The sequence below is a fragment of the Prunus dulcis genome, chromosome 1, assembly GCF_902201215.1.
Source record: "Prunus dulcis chromosome 1, ALMONDv2, whole genome shotgun sequence".
Lineage (NCBI taxonomy): Eukaryota > Viridiplantae > Streptophyta > Magnoliopsida > Rosales > Rosaceae > Prunus > Prunus dulcis.
Window position 1 is genome coordinate 10968092 of NC_047650.1, and position 15884 is coordinate 10983975.

The following is a 15884-nucleotide window of genomic DNA, read 5'->3' on the forward strand; positions in this document are numbered from 1 at the left end:
CCCTAGTTTCGAAACACTTTTGCACAGAGGTCCGTCGACTAGGTCTAAGTCCTGTAGCTGAAAATCTTGTTTTTAATTGGAAAATTAGCTCTGCAATCTGCTCTATTTTAGTAGAGCTCCAAACTCTCTTCCCCATAAACAAAAATGGCTGCCATCATCACACTGCACTCTCCAAAATTCTTTCTTGTTCTACTCCTGTTAACCCCTTGTGCAACACCTTTAGCCTTCCATTTCCCCGCCTTCCAACAAAGTGATCACACCAGCAGCACTACGAAATTATTAAATAACAAATGAGATGCTAGCAGTATCGGCCTCCCTGTCAACAGCACAATGGAAAACGTCATTGAGCCGCGCAATGAGTACCCATCCATGGCGGTGGAGTCTGATACCTACCGGAATCCATGGCCAGCCGTGGAGGACTCTAAAGGCAATCATGTGGCCAACGTTGGCTTGGTCGTTTTACCGGAGGATACTCACCTAAAAATACGGTTTTGTCCCTCAATTTCACCGAATTATACACAGATTTTGACGGATAGACCATCTTAGTACAAAATAAAAAGTGTAAGGACGTTTGAATTGAAAATTTTAGTTGATGAACTAAAATGATACTGGAGTAATAATTGAAGGACCATTTAAGTTATTAACCCTTAATTATATATATATTCGACTCATCCAACTTGTACCTAATATTGTTATTACGACTCTTTATATTCTTGATTAGTTAACTTTTAAAATAATTAATTGTGAATCTCTACTACACAATTAATAGATGATTACATTTTTAAGATATTCGTAAAAAGTCATTAAATGTATTCGATACACCACGTGACATAAAATTCATCAAATTTTATTGTCATGACTCATGTTTATAGTAAGACTTTGATTCTTGCATTTCTCATCTTCGAACAAAACAAATAATTGCAAACTGACCGCTCTAAAGAAAATGTGGAACACATTCGCGTCTTTAACAATAGTGGCGTAACACGAGATTGGGCCATGCTACTTATTATTTACTATAAATAAATAAAAAATAAAAATAATAACGAAAATGAAAAAAATCGAAACAAATATCTGGTTTCATAAAATAATAAAATATGGTGCGGGAGGTGGGTGCTAAAATTGACCACTATTGGCGGACGGGAAGGATTCTGTGAAGTGAAAATAGAAAGGCAGGGCTTCCGGTGGGCACCCGACTATCTAGCTGGCCCACAAAAACACCGCCCACCAAAATATAATATCTCCCTCCCTCTTCTTTCTTACAGGTCGCCGCTGTCTATTTTCTCTCTCTACCCCCTCCCTCTCTCTGCTCTCTCAATCCAATAAGGCGGCAAAAGGCAATTTAATGGTGCCCCCACTCTCTTCATTGCCGGTTTTGCCCTCTCCAGGTTCCCCTCTCTCTTCAACTTTACCTTTTTTTGCGTATTATTTCCTCATTGGAACCCTAATCATCTAGCAGGTTCTTGGATTTTGTTAATGTGCTCGTCGATTTTGCTTTTGGAATTGGATTTTTGGTGTTTCAACTGAATTGCATTTGAACGGTATTGATTTGTTAGGTGATAAAGCTTAGATTTTTTACCTGAGGGAGGTTTTGTTGGCAATGGAAGAGACAGGGCAGCTCAAGCGAGCCTTCATTGATGCTACAGCGGGTTTAATCGCGGGTGGTATATCGCGAACAGTTACGTCGCCGCTCGACGTTATTAAGATTAGATTCCAGGTCCGTGAAACTTAGCAGTTAGTAATTTTTGCAGTTTCTGAGCTTTGCCTTGTTTTTTACTGTAGAAAATCCATATTTTTGTTTTTGTATTTGTAAGTAGTTGACTTGGTAAAATGAAAGTGAGAAAAAAGGGTATTTGTTGAGCAAAATGTAGTGGGTTCTGGGAATGTTTATTTATCAATTTGGAGTTTGGGGTATGCTTATTTCCGGTCTATATTTTAAAGGTTGGTGGTGAATTGAAGAAATTGTTCTTTGTTTTGGTTGATAGGTTCAACTGGAGCCCACCACTTCATGGGCTTTGCTTCGTAAAAATTTGTCTCAACCGTCAAAATATACTGGGATGTTGCAGGCAACAAGGGATATTTTCAGAGAGGAAGGCTTACCGGTACAGTGAATCAATTTCTAATCATGGAACTTGCAATGTAATCATTATCCACTTGCTCCTTGTGGCATTCTGTAGAAGGAGATTTCATTCTGTTTTGCAAGGAAATTTATGTCTTCTCTAAATTTTTTCTGAGAATTTCTTATGACAGGGCTTTTGGCGTGGCAATGTCCCAGCTCTACTTATGGTTATGCCGTATACCGCTATACAATTTGCTGTGTTACACCAGTTGAAAACATTTGCTGCTGGTTCCTCCAAGACAGGTACTTTGAGAATAGTCAATATCTTTTCCTTCGATGTTATCTTATGTGAAGTCTTCACTTCACTGGAATACTAATTTCAATAGTACATGATTCTAGCAAGGGTATGGTAACTGGGACTCAACATTTGTTTGAAACCCTTGGACTCAACTTTGGATATCGTTATATCTGATGTTCCCCCATTTTCTTATATGTTGTGATTGTTTGTTTGTTTGTTCTGATGCAGAGGATCACATATATTTGAGTCCTTATTTGTCTTACATCAGTGGAGCATTAGCAGGTTGTGCAGCCACTGTCGGATCATATCCATTTGATCTTCTAAGAACCTTATTAGCTTCACAGGGCGAACCTAAGGTATAGAACTCCAGCTAATGCATTGAATTATTATTAAGTGTGTGCGTGTATGTGTGTACATTAACTTTCAAACTGGTTTTCACCATCCATGACTGCAACCACAAATCTGAGAGCATAGGAGTTAGTGTTAGAATCTTAGATCCATGTTATTCTTTTTAATTTCTTACAAAGTTCTGCATCTTACAGTAAATGAGCTGTCCTTTATGCAATCAGAAGCTTTGAAAAGTGCTTAATATCAAGTGTTCTAAATTGCTTTCTTGTCTACCATGGGTAATTCCACTGCTTTTCATATATTAATGGCCAAAGTTTCAAACTTGATGCTGTAGCGTATTTATGGATTGGATAGTTCTTGGCATGGTGGTCTTGAGAGTTTGTTGAGGGCAAGCTTGGTTGGTTTGACCAAGCTTGGGTTGAGACCCTGGTGCATGACTGTATATTAATTGCAAAAAGAATTGGTTGACCGAGACATTCGACACACTTTTGGGATTTAGGCAGGCCTGGTGGGCCTCTTTTTTGCAGGCCTTTTATGTCTTTCAGAGGATTTGGTTTGCATACAGCTTTTAGAGTACACAGCCTTTAGCTGGTCATTTTTGTTTTTCACTATGAGGTTTCTTTGGGGTTTCGTGTAATTGTGAAGTAATTAAAGCTATATTACCAATAAATATTAGTACCCTAACTCAAGCCATCTTTAAATTTGGTTTCTGCAAAAACACCAATGTGAAGAGTTCTTTGGCATAATAGGACCGTACTAATATTTACCTTGATTTAGGTGTATCCAACTATGAGGACTGCATTGTTGGAAATAGTTAAAACTCGTGGATTTCGAGGATTGTATGCTGGATTGTCGCCAACACTGGTTGAGATTATTCCTTATGCAGGCTTGCAATTTGGTACATATGACACGTTTAAGCGCTGGACCATGGTAAGGTTCTGGTTCTGCTGTATCATTTTCCTTTCTGTGGGTATGAAGTAGATAACTTTATGTCCCCATGCCTTGATGGGATGGGACTATATCTTTTAGACTAGGTAATCAGATTTGTAAATGTTTTGGTTGATATCAGCTTTGTATGTATATGCTGTGTGCACGTGCTTTCAAACTCACCATGACTTGAAGTTCAATAGCTAGTTGTAAAACATGACAGTTTTAATACTTGAATTCAAATAGTGTCAGTAATTGGAATAAAATTGTCCATCGCTTCCAATATGTATTTGTGTTGTGAGGAGGGTTCTTAGATTGAGGAACATATTTTGCAGCATGTTTCTTTCTGCTTAATGCACAACCTATTTGAGTCAGTCATAGTAAGATTTCACGTATTTTGTTGTGTTCATTGTAGACATGGAACCTGTATAGATCCTCCAATACAAACTTACAAAGTAGAGAAGATGGCCTCTCAAGCCTTCAACTTTTCCTCTGTGGTCTAGCAGCTGGGACATGTGCCAAACTTGTCTGTCATCCACTTGATGTGGTCAAGAAAAGATTCCAGGTAGATATTTAGACGTCCTGAGCTCTGTCTCTACTTCTAGAACTTTCAGTTAATCTGGATTTTCATGCTGTTTAGCAATCATCCCCAAAGAATACATCGGAAGGGAAATGTAGATCAAAATGCCTTCATGTTAATGCAATGAGGTTGGTTATATGAATCTTCTTGTTCTATCCCTGCAGATTGAAGGACTACAGAGGCACCCAAGATATGGGGCTCGAGTAGAGCATCGTGCTTACCGAAACATGTTTGATGCCTTGCGAAGAATATTGCAGAGGGAGGGCTGGGCTGGTCTTTATAAGGGAATAGTTCCATCGACGGTCAAGGCCGCTCCTGCTGGCGCTGTAACATTTGTGGCTTATGAATATACATCAGACTGGTTAGAGTCTGCATTGACTTGATCGAACCGTTCACTTTTAGTTTCAGATATTATTTTTGGATTATGCGATTCTTTTGTCCTTCGAGACCTTACAAAGCCCTCCTCAAAGTAAAGGAAGTGGGCACATTATTTTTGTCAGGACTACAGGCCATAATATTGTAATTAGACAGCAAAATGTTTGAAGATGAAAGTTGAGATTTTGAGCACCAAGATTTTTGCATCAGCATTTTAAGTCATGATTGAATTGTTTCTTTTTCTTTTTCTCTTGGAAATTAGCTGGTTACTTACTACCTCAAAATGAACTTATAAAACAAAATAAAACTTTCCCATAACATGAAACAGATTCTCAATTTGTGTTCAAATCAAATACCTCAACAAAAGTTATAAGTTTTGTAATTGCCTTTCTCAGTACCCAAACGCTAGGTACAAAATTTCCTACATGTTACAGATGCTGCCAAAGTATAGATTCTCTGATATTTTCAAATTTGTATGCGAGCCAGTTTTATTCAACAGAACACCCAACCAGTAGTGCCGGTGATGAAAGGAGAATGGTAGACACCAAAGTTATCTGCCCGTGTCTTCTTCAAGGATTGTTCTTCTGTTTGCTGCTGTCCTCTGGGGGCAGTGATACAAACTGCAAGATCCTCCGAACCTCCGCGACATCAACCTGGAACTTGTCGGCGATTTGGTCCGCCTCCATGGGGCCATTGTGATCCTCTGCCTTGCCCTGATGGAGGAGGATTATGTGGCGCAGCTGCGCCACATTCAGAGTTCCTGGAGCAGCCGGCCTCTCCTCGTACCTGCCTGAATCTGGCTTTGTATCTCTCAGCTTTGGTAGAGGCCTCTTATACTTTTCCACCACAAATGCCTGCAGCACTACAATTACATCAATTACATGACCAAATGATATAAAATGCAACAATCTAAAAACTAAACTAAAATTCAAAGACCCAATTGGAGCTACTTAGTTTGAATTTTAACTATTTACAAAACTTAAAATGAGAAATTAAGAGAGAGAAACTGACCTCACCCATCTCCAGTTTTCCTCCGGGCTTTGATTTAATTCTACCCACCATTTGATTAAGCATGGCGTCGTAGCTTGGATCTCGTTCTTCAAGCACATTCTCAACGTTGGCTGCTTCTGCTTCTGCTTCTGCTGCTGTTGCTGCACTACCATCTTCAGACAAAAACCAACAAAAACGACGCCTTAAATGTAATGAAATTGAGCTGAGAAAAAATGCGCGTAAAGAGGGAAGGGGCAAATTAAGGGCGACAACTTTATATACCAGAATTAAGAGCGTCGCCGGCCTTGGAGATCTCCGCCGATTCGGTGGGGCCCAGAGGAGGAGGCCGCTTATCGACGACAACGGTCTTTGGCTTCGCCGACGTCGTTTCAATGCTGGAAGAGGGTCGGATTCTTCCAGCAGCTCGGCGAAGTGCCTGACCCATTGCCGATTTCTCCTTTGTATTTTCTAATTTCTCCTAAAAATCTTGATTAAATAGAAAAACCCTCTTTAGTTTTTTAATGAATAGGATATAGGGTTTGGAAAATTGGAACAGGAGGTGGGAGAGCAGAAGATGAAGATGAAGTTGAAGAGCAATGGAGATGGAGCAGTAAGTAGTACACACTGGAGTGGCGCGTGGTGGTCTCCTTATGGACACACGTCTCGCTTCTGCTACTTGGCCTATAGTCCTACACAAGATACCAAAAATTACCATGGCATGCCCCCATTTCTTTTATTTTTTGCATTTTCGCTCCCTTCTCTCACCTTTCTCGAAATTTTTCCATCTATTTATTTATGTGCACATCTTCTTCTTCTTCTTCTTCTTCTTATTATTATTATTATTATTGAGCACATCTTCTCATTTGAAAAACTCAATTTTGAGTTGTTTTATTTGTTCTTGTTTAAATAAAGTTTAGACTATCATCTATATTAAAAAAATAAAAAAATAAAAAAATAAAGTTGGGGTTTTCAAAAAACATTATTTTCGAATTTTAAATTTATTTTCAGTTTTGATTTTCATGTTCATATGATAGAGCGTTGTGCTTCAAAAGTTTCTTAGGGTTAAATGTTGAAAGTTTGAGAATATTTAGATTAGGTTTAAAAATCAAAATCAGTTTATCACTCATTCACATTTTTATACTATTTGAAAGCTATTGTTACAAATTACAATTATCGGAACACTTATAGTTTTGGATATTGAAATATAGGTTTTGGATATTGAAATATAGTTTCTACTAATCGAAACTAAGCTTGAAGATCATGGGTTTGACATGAAAACCCCAGTTTTTTGCAACTTGGAAACCATGGCCTCCATTGCCTCTTTGAAGGATTAGACTAATGGTGCTAAGGGAATGAAAATGCAACAAACAAAAAAAAAGCCACACACGCACTATGTCTATAGGGATGAAAGCGAAAATTCTAGTAAACCACATAAAACATCTGCAATTTGACCTAAGAAGAAACTATAACAAACAACAGACTAGAAAATTGAGTTCTGAGGCATGTCCATTTGCTATTTGGTCCCTCCCCCTGTCAATTTTTTTACTTTTTTGTTATAATGTCAAAAAAGAAAACCAAAATTAAACTGCTAGATAGCTAAATCAAGAACGTGATGACCCATCCAGTACATAACAATCTGCAGAGTAGTTGGTCTCACACAAAACAAGCTTGATCTTAAAAATAAAACAAAATTAATAGAATTGCATATACAGTTCACCATGTAACATGAGTGATTAAATGGACCAACTCTTCTATCAATTTGAAGATATGTTTTAAGGAAGAAAAAAAATAACTTCACTTTGCATCTCAAAATGTGGGTAGAATGAATTTTCAATGAAATTGTTTAATAACGCAGAGATTCAGCCAACATTATTGATATTATTATTATTTGTAATTTTGATAAATCAATGAAACTGTAAATGAGGCTTTCACTGTGAACACCAGTAGCCGTGTTCGTTTCTACTAGCATTTTTCTACAAATTAAGGGACAAGGACATTCATAAACTCCATGCATTCTCTCTGACACTGTAATTTGCAAGGCACTAAACTGTAATAGGGAAACTTAAACGCTCCATTTATCTTCTGCATAACACAAAACTCTAATCATTATGGATAATTTCACATGTTAAACGATACGAAATTGTTGTCATCAATCTAAATTCAACCAGAAAGGTTGCTACACTACTATTATCAACTGGCAAGCATGTGTGCAGACATTTGATCAGAATGCAAGCAATGCAGCAGTCACCTGACTTTCGTTGACATTATGGGTTGGTATTGCAACTACAAAAATAAAAATAAAAAGAAGACAACCACTTTAAAGCAAATTGTACATGAGATACAGTAATGATTTATCAAATGCTGTTGAACTAAGAGTTGAAGGGAAGGCAACTTTTAACTCTCATCTTGGCTTTCCAATTCTTGGTGCCGCTTTGTCTGATGTAATGGCTCTTGCAAAGACACTACTAATCCGACTCCCCTATGTGAAATTTGTATGTAACACCATATACAGTGCAGAAGAAACAAGAGATTGTTAGCTTTGCTGTATATCATAACGGTTATGATAGCAGCCAAAACCAGCAGTCTCTGTTGTATCCAGAAGCTCCATGCTCAATTTGTAAGTTGGATTTTCAGCAACTTATGAAACCATGTCAACCTTGCTGAACCCATCTGCAGTACTATTATGGATAGCGGCTGTGGTTTCCTGGATATTGAAATCTGCGAGACTAACATCAAAACTGTCAGGAACCCTCTTCCTAGTACGAGCACGACGAGATGGCTTGGAGCTGTCCCCAGGAAATGCATCGCTACTCTTCCGCTTCTGCTTTGTGTCTAAAAATCCACAAGCAAAAGCTTCCAGTACCTTAGTGGTCAGTGGTCGATTTCTTGTGCTCTGTCTCCGGGAGTTAATTGTAGGCTGCTGTTCAGAAGTACCCCTACATTCGGAGGATTTCACTGAATGGGGTTCATCCAGTTCCTGACTTGTTTGATCATCTTGTCTTTCTATCATTGTGAAAGGTTCATCGGTTTCAGCATCTAGAGAAATGGGGATGTTCAAGTCAATCAGTGTACGGGGCTGAGGAATCTCATGAGGTTGTTCCACATGCAAATTGTTGCGGCCAGGAATGCCTTCACCACTAAAGACTGGGCTGCCACCTCTAGATGAAATACTGGTGGATGATAACTTCTCTTCAGACGGGTCCATTTGAGAGGGAGTTTTCTCACTAAGTTCAAGATGGCCTCCAGAGCTGCATGCATCTTGTTGTAATAAGCGACCTTGCAAGACGTGGTCCATGCTGCGTGTGGTCTCTGCTCGACTACAAGCAGCTAATCGACGTCGTTTTGAAACAGGGGCAACATTATTTTTATTTTGAGACACCATTTTCCGGCTCTTTTGGCATTTCATAGCTTTTCTAGGCTGCATGTCATTGCACATACCTACGTTATCATCCTTGGGAATATTTGCACCTTGGACAAAAACTTGATGCTCCCACTTTGAAGTATCATATTCAAAATATTTGTCATCTTTTCTACCCAAGCGGATCTTTATGGCCTTGGGAACATTGACTTCATCCCTATGCGAACACAAGTTATCAACAGAAATGGATTTATCTGTTGACTCAGAAGCATCCCCATCATCATCGTCAGAATCACTACTGGAGGTGGGAGTGTTCAATTCAAATGGTAAGCTTCGCAATTCCCTCACCTTAGATGTCTTCCCATTAGACAGACTTGTATCCACAACGGTAAACTTCACAACATCTCCATTACGTTTTGGAGTACGAGGCTTCAGATAACAGTGGCGTTGCTGATTAGGGAAATCTTCTTCGTCCAGCTTTGTTTCATCTGTCCACCCATTTTCATCCTTGCTTCCGGAACCTTTATTTGCTCCCATATCAAGCTCTAGAAGCTCGGGGTCTGAAGCAACTTTACTCAGGACGTCGGTTACAGAATCAAAATAGTGGCTTCCCTTCACCAGTTTCCTTCTTGAGAACTTCTTAATCCCAGGGATTAGAAAGACCAATGAATGCTTGGAACCAGTGGAAAAACCATGGCTAGGCTGCTCAGAGTGCCACCCTCTGGCAAGCAAGCGAGGCCAGACTGCTTCCCAAAATAGATCACTTGATCGGGCTTTGCTTAGCCGGAAGTCCCCTGTTAGAAAGTTGACTATTTCCAATGGTGTAAGTGTGGAGCATGCTTTGCCAATTGGTATTTCTGGGCGAACAGGAACAGCCTGATTGGACTTTAAAGTCTCTGTGGCAATGCCTGTGAGATCTCGCTTCCCTTTACCGATTCCCACTGCCTCTACAAGAGCATTCAATCCAAATCTAGCCTTTAAAATGAATACATACTCTTCTAGTAAAATTTTCCCTTCCCCAAATGTCTTCGATACCTGGCAATTGGTCAAACAAAATTAGAAGGAACCATACCCTGATATGAACAAATAAAGAGCAAACAGTCATAGCAGCAAAATCCAGGGCATGTCCCCGCTGCCCAATATCTGATTATCTGCATTATAGGATTTCATTTTGAGCAATCAATGTTATATGCTACTGTTAGTGAATCACATGTTACTTCCACATTGGGTAATTAGAGGTATCGTGTCTCGCATCAGAAAACATCTGAAGGACGCAAGTGGCAGATATGGATCCACATGCATTGCAGGCATTTGCTTCTCTTTCTTCATCAGAAAATATAAAGTTCTCTGCTACATTATGCATTTTCTTAAGAACTTTTTTATATATAATTTATGAATTTTCAAAGGTTTGCAAATACAAGCAAAACAACTAGTTTAGCATACTTTTGTTTGTTTACATATTAAATGTGTATGTGCAGACAGGTTGATATAAATCAATCCACATACCATAGGTCAAACTTATTATAAAGTTCTGGTCAGATGTAATTACCTCAAGCAAAGTATTTTGGCATTCTACTGACACATCAGGAAGCAAACGAGATAACAGCTCCTGCTGCCTTGACCCTGTAAATATTCTTTGTCCAAATATACATTTTCTACTCTTTCTTTTCTGGCATTCTGACCATCTCCTGTATCTGTCAGACCTGTAAAATTTCCCATAGTAGAACGATAATATATCACCCATCTTTTTACTCCCAACAAATTTCTTCACCAGAATGAGGTTCTTTCCAAAGATATATAAACCAAGAAGAAAGCTGGCTTCTTCCATGTCACTCCAGTTGTCACCAGCGGAACCAGGAACCGGACACCCTCTTCCAGTATCATTCTGATGCATTTCAGTTATCACTTCTTGCTTCAAAGCAAACTTTGCTGACTCACCTGATATTACCCCGTGATCGAACTTAACATCCATTGGCTCAACTTTGCATTTTATGTTGTCACTTGCTAAAACAAACAGGGTCTCTCTGACATGTTCAGATTTGAGCGACTCATTTTTATTGGATACATAAACTGCATCATGAAAAGCAGTCTCTGGTTCATGCTTTTTGCCATCAACTCCCTCATTGATCCACATTACTGGTATGGGCAACCCCGCTATTAAACCATAGGAACCGCCAGCAGCAATTTCTGCAACAGTTGGGTTCTTTAAAAGCCAGAGATAGTCTGAAACGGCTATTAGAGAGGGAACTTCAACCTGGTACTCATCTCCAACTCTAGGAAGTATCTCAGGGTCACCAAGAACACCAGATCTATCAGAAGCTTCTGGAGAAAATGAATTCTCAGCAAATTCATCCTCATTGAAATCCCCGTGGTGGTTTCCTTCAACTGAATCCATCTGCCATATGAGATTGAGGGGAAGAGGGGGGTGGGTTGAAATGGTATTGTTAAAGTGGCTTTCTGAGACAACAAGAGAATTAATTTTTTTCCTTTCTTTTCAACAAACAATATATAAGGCATGAAGTTCATAAGAATTTTGAAAATTAATAAATTTTATTTGCCAATATGAAATTTTACATTGCTATCCTGATCATATTTTGATACCATATTAAATGATGGCCAACTAGAAAATATATAAAATAATATGAAGAACATAGCATGCTAAACCATGAAGGAACATCTCCTCTTTCATTACACAATAAAAAGAATATAGCTTTCTTACTAAAATCCCTCAGGATAAAAAAAACCGAGGACAATATTTTACACTTTTCTGATACCTTTCAAAATTTGCCAGACTCAATTTTTCATTCTGTTCAACGTAGCCAATCTAAAGGCTTCTGTTTCTAGGATAAAAAAGAACAAGCTAGACATGGTGGTTTGGTCATCCCTATTTTACAGTCTATCGAAAACGAAGCAGTCCAAAAGCATTTGAACTATTACTGTTGCAGGCTCGTCAAAAACATGCCAGGTAAAGCATTGATTCTAATCCTACCAATACACATTGAAGTACTCATGCAACCGACAGCAATCAATCCTAATCCTAATAAACCATTATTCACAGATAGAAAGAGATGGGGGTTTTCTACAAAAGAAACTGATAAGTACCAATGTCAAAATTTCAAGAAGACTAGATGCAAAGTACCAAAAATATAATGCTATGTAGCACCAAATAAAAGAACACACGTTCAAAATAAGCAACAGTTTTTCGTGGATAGAAAATAAACAACAAAACAAAAATTATTTTCCTGCATTTATTTTTTAATTTTAAAAGTTTATTCATACACCACGAATTATCGTAATTTTTTTGTTGGTAATAAAATGATCGTAAATTTTCAAAAGAAATAAAAATCCATTAACATGTCTTTTTAAGCATCACCCAGAAGAAATACAAGCAAATAGAGCATGACGCAGCAAACTCATAAACAAATAATCAACCCCAGATCCATTTTCGAATCCAGTCTAAAACCGACGCAACTCCACTGGGAAAAACATAAACTTTCATATAAATATCACAAAACCCATTAAGCACATTTATCACAAATAACAAAACTAAACATAATCACAACCAAAACCAACAAAACATCCAAAGCTTTAAACTTGAACAAAAATAAATAAAACCAACATAGAAAATAAATGACAATAAGCATAGCAAGCACACTTAGACAAACAAAAACCACTGTCCCAGTGAGAATTCCAATACGATCCCATAAAATTCCACTTATTTACTCAACAATGACCCTTAACAAACACAGAAAGAACTGCATTGAATCGTACAAATAAGAAAAAACAGCAGCCCAGAAAAGAAAAGATTTGGTTTTCATTACTATACCTCCATGGGCAAAGAAACGAAATTTGAAGGCGAAACCCACGTGAAAGAGCAAGCCTGAGAAAATGGGTCTTCAAGTTTGAGCACCAATTTGCAAGTTATAGATTAAAAATAAACAAAGCGTGAAGCACACACACGCAGAGACACAGAGACACAGAGTCTCTGTTTAGAGAGAGAGAGAGAGAGAGAGAGAGAGAGAGAGAAGAAGACACACATACACACATGTACATGAAAATAGAGAGAGGAGAGAGAGAGTTGTACCTGGGTTTTATAGAAGCTAAGCCTTCATGACCACGAAGGCTGATTTCAAAGAGGCCTTGAGAGAGAGAAAAATATATATGAGAAAGCAAAGTCGTTGTGTCCTTGGAGAGAGAGAGAGAGAGAGAGAGAGAGAGAGAGAGTCTGAGTGTTTTCTCTTTTAGTGAGAGAAAGAGGGGGCTCTGGACCGTTTAAAGAGGTACGAAAGTGATCTCTCCACGCGCCCCACGGCGCGTAATGAATGAGTAGCTTGGCGTATTTGACACGTGGCACTAAAGATTCCTACTGCGATCGACCGGCCCAAATTTGCTACATAATGGCCTGCGTAGCCCTGGGCCCAGGCAATAATCTTCTGCCACGTATGTGGGTGATACGGAGGTTGGGTTAAACGACAGGTCGTGGTGATTGTGATTAGAAGCTAGAATTGCAGCCATGGTGATTGTTGCATATTGTGGCCCTACGCACTCTATGGCGCGTATGGATAACTAATAGTTGTTTGGATTGCATTTAATTGTAAATTTTTTTATTTTTCCAAAATAATCATTTGGAGGGATTTCTTAAATATTGTTTGCGGAATTTCTTAATAAGGAAAGGCTCAACGTTCAATTCACGTGAGGTTTGGTTTTTAACTGAGTCAAGCTGTGGCTAACTCGGAGTACATAGCCTCTTAAACATGGAGTTAGGTAAAGGGTTAACTTGGGCTTAGCTTCATAACTCATACCAAAATACCACACAATGTTGCCAATTAACAAAGGAGAAGAGGTGATTAGCAGCAAAATAATATAACATACCAGTAACGAACAACGTGAACTGAGTAACTGATTGTCTGAACAGATAACGTTACATATGCGTATGATTTTATTCTTTTTAACTTTCTCTTTTTTCTTTGCATGTACTGATATTGGATAGAGAAATTTTGTCATGTACCATTAATGGCATTTGAATACGTAATCTGGTTTGTGGATTCGGTTTTATGACACTGGATAGTGCACACTAACGCGCATACTGCCAACAAAGATAAATTTGTATTAGTGTGTGCGAGGTAATGCTTTCTTGCCAAATGCTTTGATATATTAGGTTACAAACTACCAACTATGCATGGAGTAGTGTATGAGATATGAGGCAATGTTATGTTATGAGATTATTAATCCATATAAAATGGTAAGATGGAACATCTTTGAATGTACGCAATTGACAATCTTGAGATATGGTGTACTAGATTGTCTTTGTAAGAGATACTCAATGAGATATGAATTCTCTTTTTGTTCTCCTTGTTCTTTTTGCTACATTCAATTATTTTAAGTAAGTAATATCGTATATAATTTATGACAAAATCTCACAGAAGTAGCTAAAATCACTTCAATTATTTGTTGCAAATAGCATCCACCGTCAGATCAAATAAACGGCTGTGATCTACCCATTTGCAAAGACGTAGTTTTACTCAGTTTTAAAAAGAAAAATCCCTTCATGCTTACCTGAAGGCAAAACGCCCCTCAAACCTTTCATGTCTAGTTTCATTTAAAAAACAAACCATAATTACATGCTTAGTTGCTTTGAGAGAGTTGTTTCTATTTTTGGAGATCATTTTACAATGTTGACCTATCTTCTTTGGGGAGGAAAGACAGCAGCAGCCGAGCCAACTCTCTTCCCCTTCTATTTTAAGTAATCGTCAGCGAAACTTGTTGCCTACTCAATTTATTTAATTAGACAAGAAAAATATGACAAAAGAGGAATTAAACCCCCAAAAAAAAAAAAAAAAAAAAAAAAAAAACTAATTCACAAACTAACATAACAATAGAAGAATTAATACTAAACACCAACTTCTTATACTCACTTTTGGACATTAACTGATGTGACAATAGTTTCTTCTGTTTTCATTACAGCCTCATTCTGGATTTTCCACGTCAGTTGGTATCCATGATCAAAAGTTGGTGTAATAAATGCGTGTTGTTTTTTTATAGAAGTGATTGGGGAGTGGGGTTGACTCAAATATTCGAGTGTTTTGGGGCTTCAAACTTTTGCCCACATAAGAGCATCAACAATAGTGAGGGTTATTTCGATTTTATTTTGGTAAATTGAATTTTTGACTTGCAGTGGTAAAGTTCAGTTCATTTCAGAGATTAATATTTCATTTTAGATATCAATAGTTCATTTCAGAAGTCAATAAAATGAACTTTGCAATGAAATTCATTTTAATAAACTAATCCACTGTAATAACTCTACAACTTCTTTCTTATTGACATATGGACAACATTAATTTTTAATTTATAAGCTATTTAAACTGCATCATTGTAAATGAAACTACAGTTCAGTTCAATAAATTGAATCGAACTGAAATAAATTGTTAAGCAATCATTGCGAGATGAAAAAGCTCAACTGAATGATCTATATCACTTACGTGTGTGTTTAGTATTATTGAACCGCTTGCGACACTAATCCTCCATGTATTTGATGACGTTTGCATTACTGTCGGTGAGTTTTCATTGATTAACTGTCATTTAATTAGTGGTAGTTGTAGTTGTAGTTGTACATGATCAATTATTATATCATAAGCATAGGATAACTTTTTATTTTTATTTTTTTAACTTTACGTTAGTGAGGGAAAGAAAAAAAAAGAAGGGCTGCATATATCTTCTAAGAAAAGAAGAAAAAAGAAAAAAGAAAAAGTAGGTGTGGGTGTCTAAGTGTCTGTAGTCAATGAAGCCACTCATTCGCTTCTTCCATTCAGCTCGTCTCCCTGCATTTTCCTTTTTCCCTCCACAGCAGGTCACACCACATATCTGCGAAAGAAGAAAAAGAACTTCGTTTCGTGTAGAAAAATTATATTGAATTGTCCTTTTATTTTTATCAAGAAGGATTTCATTCAAATAG

At 37.7% G+C, this 15884-nt stretch overlaps 3 protein-coding genes across 4 annotated transcripts; 1 reads left to right on the top strand and 2 right to left on the bottom strand.

The window, feature by feature from the left end:
* The first annotated feature begins 1096 nt into the window (after positions 1-1096).
* On the top strand, positions 1097-4780 carry LOC117615975 (mitochondrial thiamine diphosphate carrier 2-like). Of its 2 annotated transcripts, XM_034345170.1 has the most exons (8): positions 1097-1385; positions 1554-1714; positions 1983-2099; positions 2248-2359; positions 2583-2710; positions 3480-3632; positions 4045-4194; positions 4374-4780. In XM_034345170.1, exons 2-8 carry the CDS (start codon positions 1598-1600, stop codon positions 4590-4592), a joined length of 996 nt encoding a protein of 331 aa, XP_034201061.1. In that variant the 5' UTR covers positions 1097-1385; positions 1554-1597; the 3' UTR covers positions 4593-4780. The 2 variants fall into 2 exon arrangements, with proteins under 2 accessions (XP_034201061.1, XP_034201062.1); XM_034345171.1 differs by lacking the exon at positions 3480-3632.
* Positions 4781-4899: 119 nt separating this feature from the next.
* Positions 4900-6242, bottom strand: LOC117614718. Its single transcript, XM_034343615.1, has 3 exons — positions 5857-6242; positions 5596-5747; positions 4900-5438 (listed from the first exon to the last, which is right to left on the bottom strand). Exons 1-3 carry the CDS (start codon positions 6017-6019, stop codon positions 5154-5156), a joined length of 600 nt encoding a protein of 199 aa, XP_034199506.1. The 5' UTR covers positions 6020-6242; the 3' UTR covers positions 4900-5153.
* Positions 6243-7866: 1624 nt separating this feature from the next.
* LOC117615964 lies at positions 7867-13136 on the bottom strand. The gene is made up of 4 exons (XM_034345153.1): positions 13017-13136; positions 12759-12812; positions 10482-11327; positions 7867-9967 (listed from the first exon to the last, which is right to left on the bottom strand). Exons 2-4 carry the CDS (start codon positions 12762-12764, stop codon positions 8213-8215), a joined length of 2607 nt encoding a protein of 868 aa, XP_034201044.1. The 5' UTR covers positions 12765-12812; positions 13017-13136; the 3' UTR covers positions 7867-8212.
* Positions 13137-15884: the final 2748 nt, after the last annotated feature.